Source organism: Rhineura floridana, chromosome 6 (genome assembly GCF_030035675.1).
Source record: "Rhineura floridana isolate rRhiFlo1 chromosome 6, rRhiFlo1.hap2, whole genome shotgun sequence".
NCBI classification, from domain to species: Eukaryota; Metazoa; Chordata; class Lepidosauria; order Squamata; family Rhineuridae; genus Rhineura; species Rhineura floridana.
This window is the reverse complement of record NC_084485.1, coordinates 23,468,705-23,484,748: the sequence shown is the minus strand read 5'-3', so window position 1 is coordinate 23,484,748 and position 16,044 is coordinate 23,468,705. Positions and strand designations below refer to the sequence as shown.

The window sequence follows — 16,044 nt, the reverse complement described above, 5'->3', positions numbered from 1 at the left end:
AGCCTGATTTGTAAATAGGTATTTTGCCTGGATGTCTGTGGCAAGTCAAAATTGTCACAGGAGTAGTTGTAGTACAAGTGCTACTTTTTCCAGAACTGAGATTGTGGGCGAGTAGCCACCACAGGGCCTTGCTGACTGCCTTAGCTTCTCATCTCTCTATGCCAGAGGATGAACACACACCTGTAGCAGCAGGATTTTCTGTAAAACCTGCCAAGTGGGAGTGTGTTTTCCCCCTATGTGAGCTATATGAGCTCCAGTGTCTCCTTTTCTTTCAACTTAAAGATGGATGTATTATGAAATTATGTTTACATTGGTAACAAATGAAGGCCCAGTTACGGATTCTGTAGGGCACACTTCATGTACAAACATCCATATATTTATCATTAATTAGAGGTACACAAAATGTGAAATTATGAAGACTTATGAAAGGGCTTGAGTGTGATCGTACGTATTTTGTTTTTAAAAAGATTCATTTGGTGAAAAGATTCCCTGCTGGGAAGAAGGGCAGGATATAAATCAAATAATAAATAAATAAATAATTTCATCTTGCTGTCATACACACACTTGCATTAGTTTATGTCTCTTTATTATTTGAAATTGTGCACTATTTGGATCTTGGTACAAATATATATTGAACCTGGTTATAATAGCTACTACATATGAGCCATGGCTTTCAAAAGTAATTGTACAAATTATTTTGTTGTACATGGAATTAGTTCATAGGCTACCTGTTAGGCATCTTTGACATAAGAGACAGTGGGAATAATTAAGTTAACATCACACTATTGCACAAATCTAGTCAACAGCAATGGATACGATAGATCGCTTTAATTCTGAATAGTCTATCTTGAGTCGATAAGGTGTATGTGATAAAGTTCATCACAATTTTATGACATCAGCTATTTTAAATCTCATTAAAGCTCTGTCACTCTCAAAAACTATCTACACACTAGAAGTGCTACCCAGTACATGTATACTTAGAAGTAATTCCAGTGGGGCTCGCTCCCAGGTAAGTAATAGGATTGCAGCCAAGCACGTGTAAGATCACACTATTAATTTTTTTAAAAAATCTAACAAGCATTACAGTTCAATATTTTGTTCAAGTATACTCTCTTAACAGATCAGTTGGCCCAAGGTATTCATACTCTGCTTTAACTTTTAGTTAACATTTTGTAGTAGCTAAAATGTAAGATAGGTAGTTAAAGAATATCACATCTGTTCTGATTTCTTTTAATTAGTTCTTAAATTAGTTTTTTTTAATGGAAAGGTTTTGAGTCATACATTTGTCATTGGGATCCACATTTGTTTCCCTTGATTATCTAGCATCTTCCTGTATTGTAATGAGAGGACCACGGTAGTCATAGTTCACATGTGGTTCTTGGAAAACTTTGTGAGTTCTGCAGCCTCTTGCTGCGACGATCAGAATGTTTGCTTCCATGTTATGTTTTTGGCCACCTTGGTTGACTTCACGAAGGCAATATACTCAAAAGCCTCAGTAACCAGAAGGTGAAGGTGTATATTCCCAGTTATCTTTCTTATTTTGTTTCATGATTGGGGTGTCTCAGCGTGGGTTGATAGTGCCAACTGCATGAGGCAGAAGAGGCAAAAGGTAATTGGGATTTTGTTAACATCCCTGGTTTGTTGCCCACCACATTCCTGTCAGTGGTGTTGATTATCATATATACAAGCACCAGTTCACTAATGTGCATCTTAGTCAAATTGGGTTTCTGGTGCTGGGTTCTTTTGTAGGGGAGACATCCATATACGGGTTCCCACCATTATAAAGATCTTGGTAAGGGGATCCTTCATAGTACTCTGTTGCCTTCTTCCACAGAAGCTGGAGGGACTTTATGGGACTACAGTTGGGGGAAATGGTGATTAAGGCAAACTCTTCCCCCTTTCCAAAAGTAAATACAGCTCATCATACTGATGAACACTTTGGTAATGTCCTAATAAGTGTTTTAGTGGTTTCCTTTCAGTTCATAATATTTTCTCTGTTCTAAGCCCTTGGTTTTGAAACTAAGCATTATGGATCCCTTTAACACTGGCTCTCACAAGAAAGCCAGCATTATGTTTACTTCCTTGAAAATCATGTTGAACAGATAAGCAGCTTTTTAAACAACCCACTGTAACGTGCTAATTCCAAATTACTGTTGCACATGAGAAAAATCCCCACCTGCAATAGCAGCTTTCAGCCAGTTGCTCTAGCTTAAATCTAGGGAAAATATTTTTGGAGTCACTTTTTCTTTTCCTGAAGAAAGTGTGGTCCACTGAAGTCTGTGATGCTCTATATGGAATTTAGTACATAAGATTAATATGATGATGCTTTAAAAAAAAAATTAAACGAGAGAGAGATAAAAACGGGGGTTAATTTTCCAAATAAATAGTGGATCAGATGACCGGTGCTAAGGTTAGAGTTTATTTAAAATAAACACTACTACCAAGGAAAATGTTTAATTACTTGTTCCCATGGTTTTCTGGTTAAGCCACAGGTCAAAGCAGTAGGAGGCTTAACTACATTTTCACTGTGGTAGGAGGCCTCAGTCCAGCTGCTGTACAGTAGACCTGTCAACCCCACTGGAGTCACTGGTAACAGTAAAATCTTTTTGAAGCTATGAAAGAAACCCAGTTCAGCAATGTGTTGCTACTGCTACTTTTCATGGCTCAGATTTTCCATTTATAAAAGCGGAACAAGCCTCACTACTGTATACAGAGTTGAAGGCATTCATAATTAGAACATTCTTCTGTGTTCAACATGAAGGAGCATTTATCAAAGGGCAAAATGATGGCCTGTTTCTAAGAAACCTAAGCATTCACTATAATAGGATTCCTCATTCTCTTTCCATGTGGACTTAAAAAGATATGACAAACACTTTTCCTTTTATTGGCTTCTAAGGTCTTGAGATACAGTATGTTCTGCTGTAAAAAAAAGTGCTGATCTAGGCCATTACTTGGATCCCCATAATTAATGTACCGCCTATTTCTAGGATCACGGTATCGGAGGTACAATATGGCATACTGCTGCCCCCTTGCCAAACAATCCTGCCAGTCTACTAAGAAGCAGAAGGAATTGGGCTCTCTTGGTTTTGCTGTATGCTTTCATGGATCAAGGGACATAATTGCAAACCTGGACTAGCGATGGAGTCCTGCAAGCCAAAAGCTTTACTCCCAAAATCAGTGTTTCATGATTGCTTAGAGTTGCTGGGCAGGGGCACTGCCTGTAGCTGTTAACTTTTGTTTGTTTGTTTTTCTAGATCCTATTAAGAGTTTCTTGTTCAGTGGATGAAAGCAAGATGTTTGTCTGGTATATATTCCTTTTTGGCTTTCGTTATAGTAGTGATCGTGTGCAGCATAATTACAAAATAATTTGGTTGCCCAGTCACATCCAGATTCCTTGATCTTATCCATCACCATGTCCATAAAGAGGCCACCTTAGTTTGCAACCAAGCTTTCAGCAGTTGTTTCTAAATATAATTTTCATGTTCAGCTTGCAAGTTTGTGATGCATAGGGCAGTAGTTATAAAGTGACATGTGTTTGCTTCCATTGGTGCAAGATTTTTCACACATAAAATGAAGGTTCTTTCTGTGAAAGCAGACCTCATCATTGGTTATTTTACATATAGCCAAGTTGTTGTGAGACACAGTTTTTGTGGGGTTAAAAAAAAATGTTGGTTGATCTTTCCTTTTCTGAGCCTTCTTTGTTAAATATTGTCTTTTTTGTTCTTGTGTCCAGACCTTCAATCTTCTGCTTGAAAGAATATGGATAGCAACCTAGCAGTAGACTAGATGCAGCAGAATGAGATTATAGAACAGATTTGCAACTTTTGGGAAAACTGCAGATGGAAAGAGGTTTATCAGTTTTTGAAAATTGCACAGGCCCAAATCCAGCATAGGGTTAAGCAGTGAGCCATTATCTGTATTCCTGGGGAAAGCCTGGGGGGCTAGAGTATATTTTGCCATACAACATGACTCCTTCATAGCTGATCAGGTTTTACCTAGCGCATAATGGGGTGGATGATCTTTTATGGAACAAATGCTTGGCTGGAGCATTTATTATAATAAAGTTCAGAGAGAGGTAACATTAAAGTGTGGAATTCAACTGCTTCTCAGCACTTCTAAAATAATTTCCCTTTCCCTTACAAGTGAAACAGTGGACCAATTTGTAACACATCTTTATTAACAATAAAATTTTGTTCTTTGGACTGTGTTTGGCTCATAGGCCTTTTGTTGTTCATCCCTGTTCTAAAACATTCCACTTAAATTAAATTAAAACAAATATTCACATACACTGTTCTGAAAACCATGTATTTTCCATATTCACACACATACACACAGTGGTGTCACTAAGGGGGTGCGGGCCGCACCTGGGTGACACCATGAGGGGGGGTGACACCCAGAGCCACCCCTAGGCAAGGCACCAGGAAGCGAGGCAGGTGGAGAGCTGCCCTGCCCGTGCTAACACGTGAGGCGTGAGGGAAGAGCAGGGAAGGGTGCCGCTGCCGCCACGCCAGCTGGATCTCCCGCGGGGCGGGGCCTCGAGCAGCATTGCAGCCGTTACCAGGCAGGCTAGGCTAGAGCCTGACGCTGCTGCACCACCACCACCAGGGGTGACTGCGCCACGTGGAAGGGAAAGGCAAGTTTCTGAGGCGGCCAGTGGGCACACGGGGCATTTTGGAGAGCTGAGCTGAGCGCGCCTCCAACTCTGCCTGGGCGACACGGGGAGCACCCTCCGCACCCGCAGCCCTGGCCGGTCTTTGTGCAAAACCTTCCCTTCAGCCCTCCCCACCCCAGTCTGTAGAGAGGGCCGGCAGCGTTGCTTCGCCTGCCCTGCTTTCTGACACCCTCCCGAACCTGCCAGCCCACGTCTCTTTGTGCGCCATGGCGCAATCCTGTGCCCAGTAGCCGTAAATTCTGGGGCGTCCAAGAAGGGAGGGAGGCTTGCTCCCGATTAATTGAAGGTAGGACCGGGATATGATGGATTTTTAGAGTCCTTTTTATTACATAAAGTGCTCCTGGTTGTAGAAAGCTAACTTCGCTATTAGCAGGCTGCCTTTAGGTTTTTTTCCTGTGTATACACGCGCGTGCGGTTTTTAAAAAGGGGGTTATCCTATTCCCCCCCCCCCATAACTCATCTAAGTTCTCAAGTATAACTGGAATGTATTGCCACCCTGGGGTTCTTCGGGAGGAAGGACGAGGATATAAATTTAATAAATAAATAATATTTTTGTTTTAAAAATGAGGCTAATTTCGCTGCGATTGCTTTCCCATTTATCTCACGTGTATGTATATGATTATGATTCCTTGCCTAATGCAAAATACCTCTAGGCAACTTTCAATCAAAATATACAGTACCGCGAATACAAATGTTTAATGCGCATAAACTTCATAAACCAAACTGCAACTGCAAGACCCCGCTGAGTAGAAGTCCAAATAAACACAAACTCCCTGTTCAGAAACAGCAACCTCGATCGACGATATGAAAACCAACGGTAGAGAAGTTAACAGTAGTTAACTCCCGGATGCTAAAAAGTGTTTCTGTTGTAAATATGGTTAGACTGCTAAGATTATTTCAAATGGGGGTGGGGAGGGAAGTATTGTAAAGTGGGTGCCAGGCAGAGCATTAAAGGGGGGGGGCTTTGTATTAGTCACCAGTCAGATGGCAAAAGCAGATTTTCTTGCTCGCTTCCATACATGTTTATATGAGCAAACTGGTGATTCTTCTCTAAGCTGGTGAGTTTTGGGGGCTCATTTAGCTGTTTACATAGAAACAGTTTCTCTTGATGTGTGGTGTGGTTGACTGTTTGGGCTTGCAAATTTCCCTGGAGCTGGCAATAGCTATTGGGGACTGGGTTTGCTGTTATGGCAGTTCGTCCTACCATGGGAGAGATCCTGCAAGGATAGGTGACACATGTCACAGCAGTGGTGTGAAAAAGCTGTTGTGCGCAGCAAGGGGCCATTCTCCATGGCCTCCATGTGGGAATGTGGGAACTGCTCTTGAGGGCAGGTTCTACCCTAGTCACATTTGGGCACTGGAGGCCTCTTCCCAGGTGAAGTTGCCACGCCTGGGTGGTGTTCTGCACTTAACCTTTTTATACATAGATCAAGAATGCCAAGGTTAGGAGGCGGCATGCAGTTTTTTTAAAAATGCCAAGTGTTGCCTCTTTTGTACAGGATAATATTTGTGTTTCATAGGGTGAACTCAAGGATCTTGTGGACATCTTGGCATTTCAAAGTAATGCTCAAATGTGGTGTTTTTTTCCCCTGCATGCTTTTTGGAAGCTCAGCTTAGAAAATAAAACTTCTCTCCGGGAGTTAAGTTAACCAGATGATTTGTCTGGTGTACCGAGTCCAGTGCTTGACACATTGCACTGTGGCAAATCACAGTCCCATGGTGTTAGTATTTGTATGACACATGTTACTGGAACTATGTGTACGCTACATGTGCACATTGCAGTGTTATGAGCGCATAACACAAAATGCTTGGCACTTACCTATAAAATTGTTTGGGTGAAGCAGCCATGAAAAGTTACTCCTATCGCAACAGTTTATAATATGGGAAGGGAATTTTTGAGCCACAGCCAAATACATATTTTATTTACATTTCTATACCACCCTTCAAAAATAGAATTCTTCCCAAGGTGGTTCACATAACATACAATAGGTTACATTTTTAAAAGTCTCAATAAAACAATTCCTTATTATGCGAACTAGCAATCCAACATCAAAAACACACCGGGGCCAGGTCAGACAATTGCATCCTCTACCCCAGTTAGTTTCTGTAAGTCAAGGTAAATAGAGGCCTGTTTGAAAAGATCCAGATTTGGTGCCTGCTTAATATTGGCTGCCTGGGTGCTTTCCCACCTAACTTTCTTTGTTGTTGGGCTTCAGACACGGGTACGGGCAGGCTTGTATGGATGTAGGTGAGCCTTTAAGTCACCTGGTCCCAAATCATTCAGGGCTTTAAAGGTCATCGCTGGCATGTTAAATTAAGCCCAGACTATCTAGACGAGATTAGGGTTGCCAGGTTCATGGCCTGAGACTGATCCTGTATCTTTATGAGAAGAGAAAGTCAGCCAAGTGCAGGTGTTCTTGCAACCCTGTAATGGGAAAAACCACAAGGTGGAATTCTCCCTTCTCCCTGCACAACTTTTAAAGATACAGAAGACCTCTTGGAGCCTTAGGCAGTGTCCATTTAAAATGGGCCTAGGCAATGCAGTGTGCTTCTGATGCAGTTGGACTACAGCAACCCTGCTTGCGGGCTTCCCCCAGGCACCTGGTTGGCCACTGTGAGAACAGGATGCTGGACTAGATGGGCCACTGCCCTGATCCAGCAGGCTCTTCTTATGTTCTTATTTGCAGAAGAAAGTGGTGGAGAAGCACTAGAACCAGCAGAACAGTGAGTGCTTTTCTACCCTATATCTTAGTGGTAGGCTGAGCATGTGCTTTGCATGCAGAAGGTCCTGGGTTCAATCTTTTGCATGTCCTTGTGAAATGGAAAAATATTCTAGGTTTTTGTGTGATGATCCCAAAGCGCTCTCTCTCTCTCTCTCTCTCTCTCTCTCTCTCTCTCTCTCTGTGTGTGTGTGGGGGGGAGTCTTTCCAACAACCCTTTTTATTGTGCAGGGATATTCTATCATGCCACATGGAGTGCATAAATCAACGAGGCCAAGTGGATGCCAGTGATATATGGGAATTACGATTTACGAGTAACAGTACAAAAAACATTACTAAGGATCCTGTATGGTCTGGTACTGGAGGAGGTCCATGGGGGTGACACCATGAGTTACCGCACCGGGTGACACCAACCCTAGTGACGCCACTGCATACACACACATAAACAAAAATACATCCAAGTGTCCAGTATGGATTTTGCCTTCTTCTTTTTAGCTGACAGTAGGTAACCATCACAGTTATTATCTTCAAAACGTCTGATTTCAAAAGCTTAGGCCATAATAATTAATTTAGTAGTTTATAATTTAGCATGTCTTGTTTTACAAGATTGTCCTTTCCCTGTAAGCCGCCTTGTGTAAACTTTCAGTTCAAAACACGTATAACTTTTGACATTCAGCTGAAATCTGAAGTATTACCATGTAATGCCTTAATTCAGTCACATCTAGCCCTTCACTGTTTTTTTTCCTTGCAGTAAACGGCTTAATTTTTCCTTCCATCTGATTCAAGAGATATGGAACACTGGGTTCCAGCTTTTACTGGAGTCTTTATTTGGTCACATGATAATCGTAGAATGTATATGCACTGTGTTTGCTTCTCTAGTTAAGATATAACTTGATTTTTTTGCGGGTGTGTGTGGATTTCTGTCATCCAATTAAAACATTTAAGAGCACTCCTAACCCTTTGAGCAGCACTGCAGGGAAGGCCTCTGCTGCAGTGGAGGCCCCCGCTGTGCCTGCTGAAATGGCAGGTGAGAAGCTACCACTCGCAGTGGTATTAAAAATACTGTTCGATATTTTAAAATTTTGTTGCTTGATTTTAATCAGAGGAATCTTTAATTGAACAAGGAGTTGATTAACTCCTTAAGCAACTTAACATTGCAGCTCTATTTTGGGTTGACATTAGTAGTCTACAGAAATTATTATTGGTAAAGATACTGGATTTTTTTTATGTCTTCAGATACAGAATATGGTATGGTTTTGCACAGATTCCATAACTGATATGCGCTTTGGAATGTACACTTCAAAAGAACCTTTCTTTTTTGTTCTGCTTTGTCCTCCAGATATCGGTGATGGTTAATTCAGGCATTCGGCTTCAAGTTCCAAATGTGTGTTCTTACAAATGCCAATGTGTTTCCAATGGGACTTCAGCTTCCTGAAGTACCTTAAGCCTATAATGCCTCTCCAGGCATTCCATAACAAGTGGATATGTTGCCGACTCAAATTTGTTGGCAAACAAGTTGGGAGATTCAACGATCCACTTTAAGTCCCCAATGCCATATACACAAATGTCTCTGACATAATGACCTGTAAAAGAGAAATTGTAAATTGACAACCTCAGATTGGATATGATCCAGAAAGTGAAATGTGTTATACGTTAGAGGTAGGGAAAGACAGTTCTGTGGCTTATGCCTGGTCCCATTGTACTCCCCATCTTGTAAATTGTAATGCCCCTAAGATTCCTATTATTTTTGACTCCATCTGCTTTCAATCCTGCTAAAGTGCTATCTTTTGGAGCCATATTGACCAAGGCTTCTTAAAGACACATGTGAGGAGTGGGTGCAAGTGGAAGTAGCAAAAGAAAGAAAGATGTTTTTCCTCTCTCTCCTCCCCCTCCATTATCAGTATCACATTTTTTCTTGGAATTGTTTAAGGCTCAGCAAAGGTGTTGCTATACAAGGGTGGAAAGGATATGTGTGCAAATGAGAAAATGAATGCCTGTGTGTGTGCAGTTATGCTTGGTTCTGTATGTAAGTTATTGGATGTGACCCACTAGCAAAGTTAATGTTAGCAATGTGACTCCCAAACAAAAGAGGGATCTCTATATCTGGTACAAATTAAGTTTTGGGAAACCAGCACATTATATGTTTTAGTATGGATGGATGAAACTTTCATATGCTGATGTAATATAGTACAGTAGGGCCCCGTTTTGCGGCGCTCCGCTTTGTAGCGTTCCACCGATACAGCGATTGTCAATCGCAGAAAGGCCCCTCTCCTACGGCGCTTGTTCCACTTTTACGGCGTTTTTCGGGCGTCAAGCACCATTTTAGACAATGTTAGTCAATGTGTTCCGCTTTACGGCAGATTTCTCTTTACGGTGGCGGTCCAGAACAGAACCTCCCGTATGAGCAGGGTCCTACTGTATCAAATATATCAGCTCAGGAATAAGTCCCATTGAGTTCAGCAGGGCTTACTCCCAGATAAGTGGGTATAGGATTGTTGCCTAAGGTTCCAATCCAATAAATACTTACCTGGGAATAAGTCCCATTGAACACATTGGAGCTTACTTCTGAGTAGACATGTAGTGGATTACACTGTAAGAGAAGTTTATAGAGTATCTTTATTTATTTATATCCCACCCTTCCTCCCAGTAGAAGCCCAAAGTGGCACATTCATATAGTATAGAAGACCATTGCCAGCCGCCCCATGTTCTATTTTCAGTTGCATCTGTCTGAAGCCTTGAGGAAGGAAAATAAAATCTCAGAGGCAAAGGGGACCTATCTGATTGTGATTCATCACATTAAAAAGATTGTCCAGCAATATCCTTCATAAATATAGCCAGATCAGTTTCAAAATTAATGTAAATATTTAAGGAATAAGTGAACCTTTTTTCTTATATATGACATTATAGACAGTATAATATAGATGTTAGTTTATCAGAGTAGGAATGAGACCCAGGTTAAAATTACCACTCCTTCATGAAGGTCACTTTGTGACCTTGGTCACTCTTAGAGTAACCTACCTCACAGGGTGTTGTGATGATGAATTGAGGGGGAGATAATTATGTTCAAATGCCTTGAGCGTCTTCAAGGAAAAGTGGGGGAAATGACATTATTGCAAAATTGCTACTGGATTCTCAACCAATTATCTCTGTTGTTGCATATGTCCATGTATGTTTCTTTAAAAAAAAAATACTTTGTGAATGAATATTGAGGTATATATTGGGGGGAAGTCATGGTACTAAGTGAATATTATAGCAATGGATTTGGAGTTATGATTATTCAATAGGAGCAACTCATCACTTCAGAGTATAATCTTCCCAGCTCTACTGCTATACAGCCCTCATCTTCCCAGCAGGGATTTTGTGGGTTCTGCTGCTCAATTTCCATCAAAATTAATGGTGGTTATGCATCATTGGTGTTTGACAGAAGCCTTTCTCAGCGGATTTGTGCTATGTTCAGTTTATTACATTTACCTTGGCAGCCGTTGTGGGCTATCCCTTCTTGGTCTCTCCACTTGATAGCTCGAATGTTTCCTTCCCACTGTGCATCTGGTGTTGCCCCTGGAGCATCTAGCAACCAAATTGACAGCAGGGTTACCCATGTTGTGCTTGTTTTCTGTGAATTCAAAGGCCACCTCTCAGTACTGCTACTCCTTGGGCGGAGGTTCTTCTATAGTGGGGTTCCTCTTCTGTTTGCAGTTCCAGGATTTCCTCATCCCATGAGATAAACTGATTATTCAGCAATCATAGTTATCTTTAGAAAAGTACGGCTTACTGTTCTAAAAATGTGGGGGGTGTGGGGATCCTTCAGTGCTCGATCAAAAGGTGATGATGCAAGTCCTAATATCAGGAGAGGCCTCTGAAAACTCTGACAAATATGGACTTGCTTTATGTTTATATCATGTGGATGGGGATGCAAACTATTCACTGTGAAAACACCACCCAGTCCAGTAGGGAATTACCGTGCCTGATGTCGGAAAATTGCTTCAGTGCAGACTGTGGCACAACCACCTTTATAATTCCTCATTGCTTACAGGGAGCAACCTGCCAAGAGCTATCTAAGGCAAAGAAAGCCTAGGAGACTGTAGCTGTTACGAGGATGAATTCTGCTAGCTCTGCCACTCCTATCAGGATGTCAAGCTGGCAAATTGGAGATGCTGTTGCCAGACCCTGAATGATTGAGGACTTTGACTTCATTCACTAATCTCATGCTCATACCTCTAAATCTACAGACCCTCCTGTACAGAACCCTGGATCTGGGACATCCTAGAAAGAGGTTTTCCAACTTAACCAAGGTTTCACATAGCCTCAAGGGGAAATAGCACGGAACCTACTCATTCTCAATCTTATATTGCAGGAGAGCCAAAGGTACTATAGGTGTACCTCACCCAAGACCACCAAGTTGGCAGTTTTTATTCTGATCAAAGGTGTACAAGAGAAAAGACACGAAATAGATCTGTTATAAAACAAGGGTGGGTAACCTCCGGCCTGTGACGCTAGTTAGGCCCCCAGGCCTCCCCATTTGGCCTGTGAGGCCATTTTGGCCAAGCCACTCCCACTTGTTCTATACCTGATGGCCTACATGACATCAGGTGTGTGGCAGGTAAAAACACAGCTAGGCCAAAAGGGAGTTTTCAGGCACTGCTGATCAGCTAAAAATCAGAACAAAAACCAGTTTGTTTTGTTTTCAAACTGTATGGGCAAAAATGGGTTGCCTGATGTCAGGTGATTAACAGGTTACTGGCCTCACCCCATGTCAAACTGGGCTGGTGGGAGAGAAAAGGGACCAGCCTCCTGGCTGGATCTAATACCCCACCCCTGTTATAAACGTTGTCTAGAACACCAAGTAGCATAACAGTGTATGAAATTGGTAGCTCATATATCAAGAACCAATGGCTTTAAATCATTATTTTCTATAGAAAGACTTTGATTTCTAAGTGTTATATAAATTCAAATAAATCCTTGGGATTGAATAGGCTGACTTTTCCTTCCTATAAACCAACAAACAATTATGTGGAGTCGGGAAAAGCTCTTAAAAATTCAGGATTTTTTCTTATTCAATTCCTGGCAGGTTGAGGTAGCATTTCAGTGTTGAATATGTTGGTCAGTATTTACTGAATGGTTAAAATGATGGATGGGAAGACAGCTTGGCAACTTGGGCTCCTGTCCTCCTGGGCTGGAATATTCAATACTTGGGAACAGGGCCGTGCCGGGGCCCTTGAGCACTAGCCTGCGTCGGGCCCCGATGCACTTGTACACGCATACATACACATGCGCAAGCATGCAACTACCTGTCTCTCACAGAGAGGGAGCTTCTTCCGCCCGCCCCTTTGCCGGCTCCGTCTCTCCTGTCTTTTGAAACTGTGCAGGCTGCTACACATGCATCGCTGCCATCAACCAAGATCGCAGTGGAGGCTTCAGCCCCTTACAGAAAGCTTGGCTGCCATCTTGGTTAATGGCAGTCCTGCATGCGCAGCCGCAAAAGACAGGAGAGATGGGTAGGTGGGGCCAGTGAACAGGCAGGTGGAAGAAGCTCCCTCCCTGCAGTCCACGGCAGCTACTCTGCCATGGATCGCAGAAAAGGAGTGCTACTCCTCCCCCACCCTATCAAGAGGCCCCTTAGGGGCCTTTGTGGCTCCAGGGGCCCTCGGCCAGGGCCCAACCTGGCCGCCCTTTGAGACCAGCCCTGAGCATAACTAACTCTGCTTACCTGGTAGGCGGTTCAGGGTGACCCAGTAGTGCTCATCTGGACTATAGGTGTCCCTCGACCATTCAAGCAAATCTTTTGCACGTATGTCAGTCAGAGTAAACTCTACAAATTCCCTTGTGAGTACATAGTAGGCACTCCCAAAATATATAGTCAAATTATGGGGAGGTTCACTTTTCACATTCTTTGTTGGATACACATAAGATTTTTCTGAATGCACAAATTCTTTGTAACTCACATGTGTTCGGTGTTTCATATGAGGTGGTTGAACAATTCCTGGAGTCATATTTTTGCCATTCCATTTGCTTTTGATGTATTGCATAACTTCCTTGTTAGTTTTGATGGGATAATCCTGGCCACAAAGATTAATAACATAATTCCATTGATTTTTTGAATGAACCAAATCCTTCATACAATTGATATCTGCTTGTAATCTGGAAAATCCTGCATAAACAACATTCTCGACCTTTGAAGCAATAAAAATGTTTTCAAAGCAGTTAACCACGGTTTGCACAGCCAATTTGTAATCCTTTGATGACTTTTCATCAATGTGTATACAGTAAACATTCTGAGGCACATAAATGGCTCTGAGTAATTTTATAAACATGTCCAGCTCCTTGTGAATGGTGATGATGTATGCCAAAGAGAAGTTTCCTTCTTCTTCTGATAGCGGACTTGTAATAAAGTGAAGTTCCTTCTGAAGTGTCGAGCAGTTGCATGGCATCTCTATACAGATAGACATTTCTTGTCTGCGAAGAACCTGCTGGCACAAATGGCCAATTTGGGAAGCTGCAGCTTTCCCTTCAAAGAGGGCCGAGCAAAGCTCATTGGGGTAATCTCCACATTCTGCTATTTCTGGGAAGAGTTCTCGCTCATTGTCTTCCTTGGGGATTGTATTCCGTACGTAGACAAAAGCAAAGATGATAATGCAACCCACAATGCATACAAAAAAACCCAATTTTGCTGCCTCAAGTAGGTTCATCTTTTGCCCTCCAGATGTTTTGTTCTGACCATTGTTTAGTGAAACAGCATTCACTTGTACCTGAGATGGAGAAAGAGAAAAATCAGCACTTCAGTACCTTCACTCTGATGAAGGTCTCTTCATCCAGTAAGAGGCAAAGACATTGTTTCCCTGGGGCTGAGCATGTGGCAAAGTTTCGTTTCATAAATTATAGCTGTGCTGAAAGATAGGCTTAACAGTTCTGCCTTATCCATCTGCAGTTTTGAATGTAGCATTTTTGCTGTCTGTTAAAACCAGTTTCAGTTTCTGTTCAGGGTTAAACTAGGCATGAGAGTCAGGAGTGTTTTTCATACCTTCATTCTGTCCACATATGAACGGGTGAGAATCTTTAACAGTTAAATGAGCAGATTTGGGGGGGGGTTCTTGAACCTCTGTACTGTACCTCAACTACCCTTGGTCTGTTTCTCCAAGCATTTTTCTCCCTTCCCCAGAGTCAGAGCTGAAAAAAGTGGCTATAAAACTGTGCAAAGAGTCTTGTGGCACTCTTAAAGACAGATAAACTGTTGTGGAGTCCAGCCCACTTTTCTGCACCAGCTTCTATTTGGTGGATCTCTGGAATTCTGGTAAAAAACAAAGTAGATCCTGCAAACCTGAAGCCTTCTGCATTTCTTTAGGTTAATCCACAGCCCCCCTGGGACAAGAGTTGGGAGGAAGCTGGAGGCAGGGTTTTAGTTTTGAGGGAATTACAATGTCTTATCTTTTTAAACTAGGATTAAAAGAGATATTTAGTCACACCCAGCTGTTTTGTTTTTTTTTCTTTCTCCGCACCCCTTTGAAACTTCCCTAAGTTTGCCATTCAGAATTTTTGCAGGTTGGGAGCAATGTTGCCATTTGAGAAACACAAATGCAAAGTCCTGCTACGTAGGCAAGTTTATGTTCACAATTCTTTGGATCCTGGCTTTATTTTTTTTTAGTATGCATATCATATAGATAAGCCTTTTCCAACCGGTGTGCCTCCAGATGTTGTTGGACCACAACTCCCATCAGCCTCAGCCAGCATTGCCAATGGTTTAGGCTGGTGGGAGTTGTGGTCCAACAACATCTGGAGGCACACCGGTTGGGAAAGGCTGAATTATAGATGCATACTGTATACTACTTCAAATGGATTTTTCTCCAAGAAGAGTAGGGGATTTCTGTTCATTTACCACTTTTGCAGCATTTTTTTTTTGCCTGTAGAAAAGACCACAGTCTGTTGCCACTGTTGTAACAAAATCTAAATTAAGACACTTTTATTTTCATCTGTTATTTACATTAGCTTTTATTAGCACTAAGAGTGCTTTTGAATGCAAAATATAAAATGAAAACTAGCATGATGAACACACTTCAAGTTTGTCCTGCTAGATAGAAATTTCTCACTCGCACTGGTGCTTTCCCTTGCAGTGCTATTTAAAGTTAACATTACCAAACCTTTTTTAGCAAAATTGTTTACTATTGCACATTTTTACCTTTCTGAACGTGGTCTTGCACAAACTTGACTTTGTTGAAACATCTTTAGTTTCTCAGTGCAGCAGTATGTTTCCTTAGAGCTCAGAAGTGAAGTCTCTGTCCTTGAACTCTTAGCTGTCGGATATATGCAGCACTAGACAAAAGATTTAGCAGAAGGAACAGTCTGTTAAAATGCTTTGTGACGGTTAATATTGATTTTACCTTGCTTGACACACACTTGAAAACCTTATTTAGCTGAAAAAATGCTAATATGTGAAATCAAGAATATCTTGTGGTTGCTATTTTTTCAAGCATTGATGATGATTTGAATTTCTCATATCTCATCAACAGCTGGCACAGCAAAGTCTTTAGCTTATTTTTTGTAGCTTATGTTTTGGTAATAATAGGATTTAAACTTTAGTTTAAATCAGTTATATTTCTTCAACCTGCACTGCAAGCTTTCAAAGGACAACATACAAAAAAGAAGCACATTCAAAATGCA

The 16,044-nt window shown here is 41.7% G+C and overlaps 2 protein-coding genes across 6 annotated transcripts in view; one reads left to right on the top strand and one right to left on the bottom strand.

The window, feature by feature from the left end:
• The window catches only part of RTF2 (replication termination factor 2), a 78,428-nt gene that overhangs the window by 40,425 nt on the left and 21,959 nt on the right, over positions 1–16,044 (top strand). The window lies entirely within an intron of this gene.
• The window catches only part of LOC133387108 (beta-1,3-galactosyl-O-glycosyl-glycoprotein beta-1,6-N-acetylglucosaminyltransferase 7-like), a 64,413-nt gene that overhangs the window by 37,695 nt on the left and 10,674 nt on the right, over positions 1–16,044 (bottom strand). For 2 of the 4 annotated variants that reach the window (XM_061631203.1, XM_061631202.1), the window contains exons 3-6: positions 15,563–15,696; positions 13,100–14,138; positions 10,864–10,959; positions 643–8,975 (exon numbers count right to left, since the gene is read on the bottom strand). In XM_061631203.1, coding sequence (XP_061487187.1) covers positions 8,785–8,975; positions 10,864–10,959; positions 13,100–14,078 — 1,266 coding nt within the window. In that variant the 5' untranslated portion in view covers positions 14,079–14,138; positions 15,563–15,696 and the 3' untranslated portion in view covers positions 643–8,784. Of the gene's footprint in view, positions 1–642; positions 8,976–10,863; positions 11,006–13,099; positions 14,139–15,562; positions 15,697–16,044 lie in introns of those variants that run through there. The other 2 variants (XM_061631205.1, XM_061631204.1) reach the window with 2 other exon arrangements.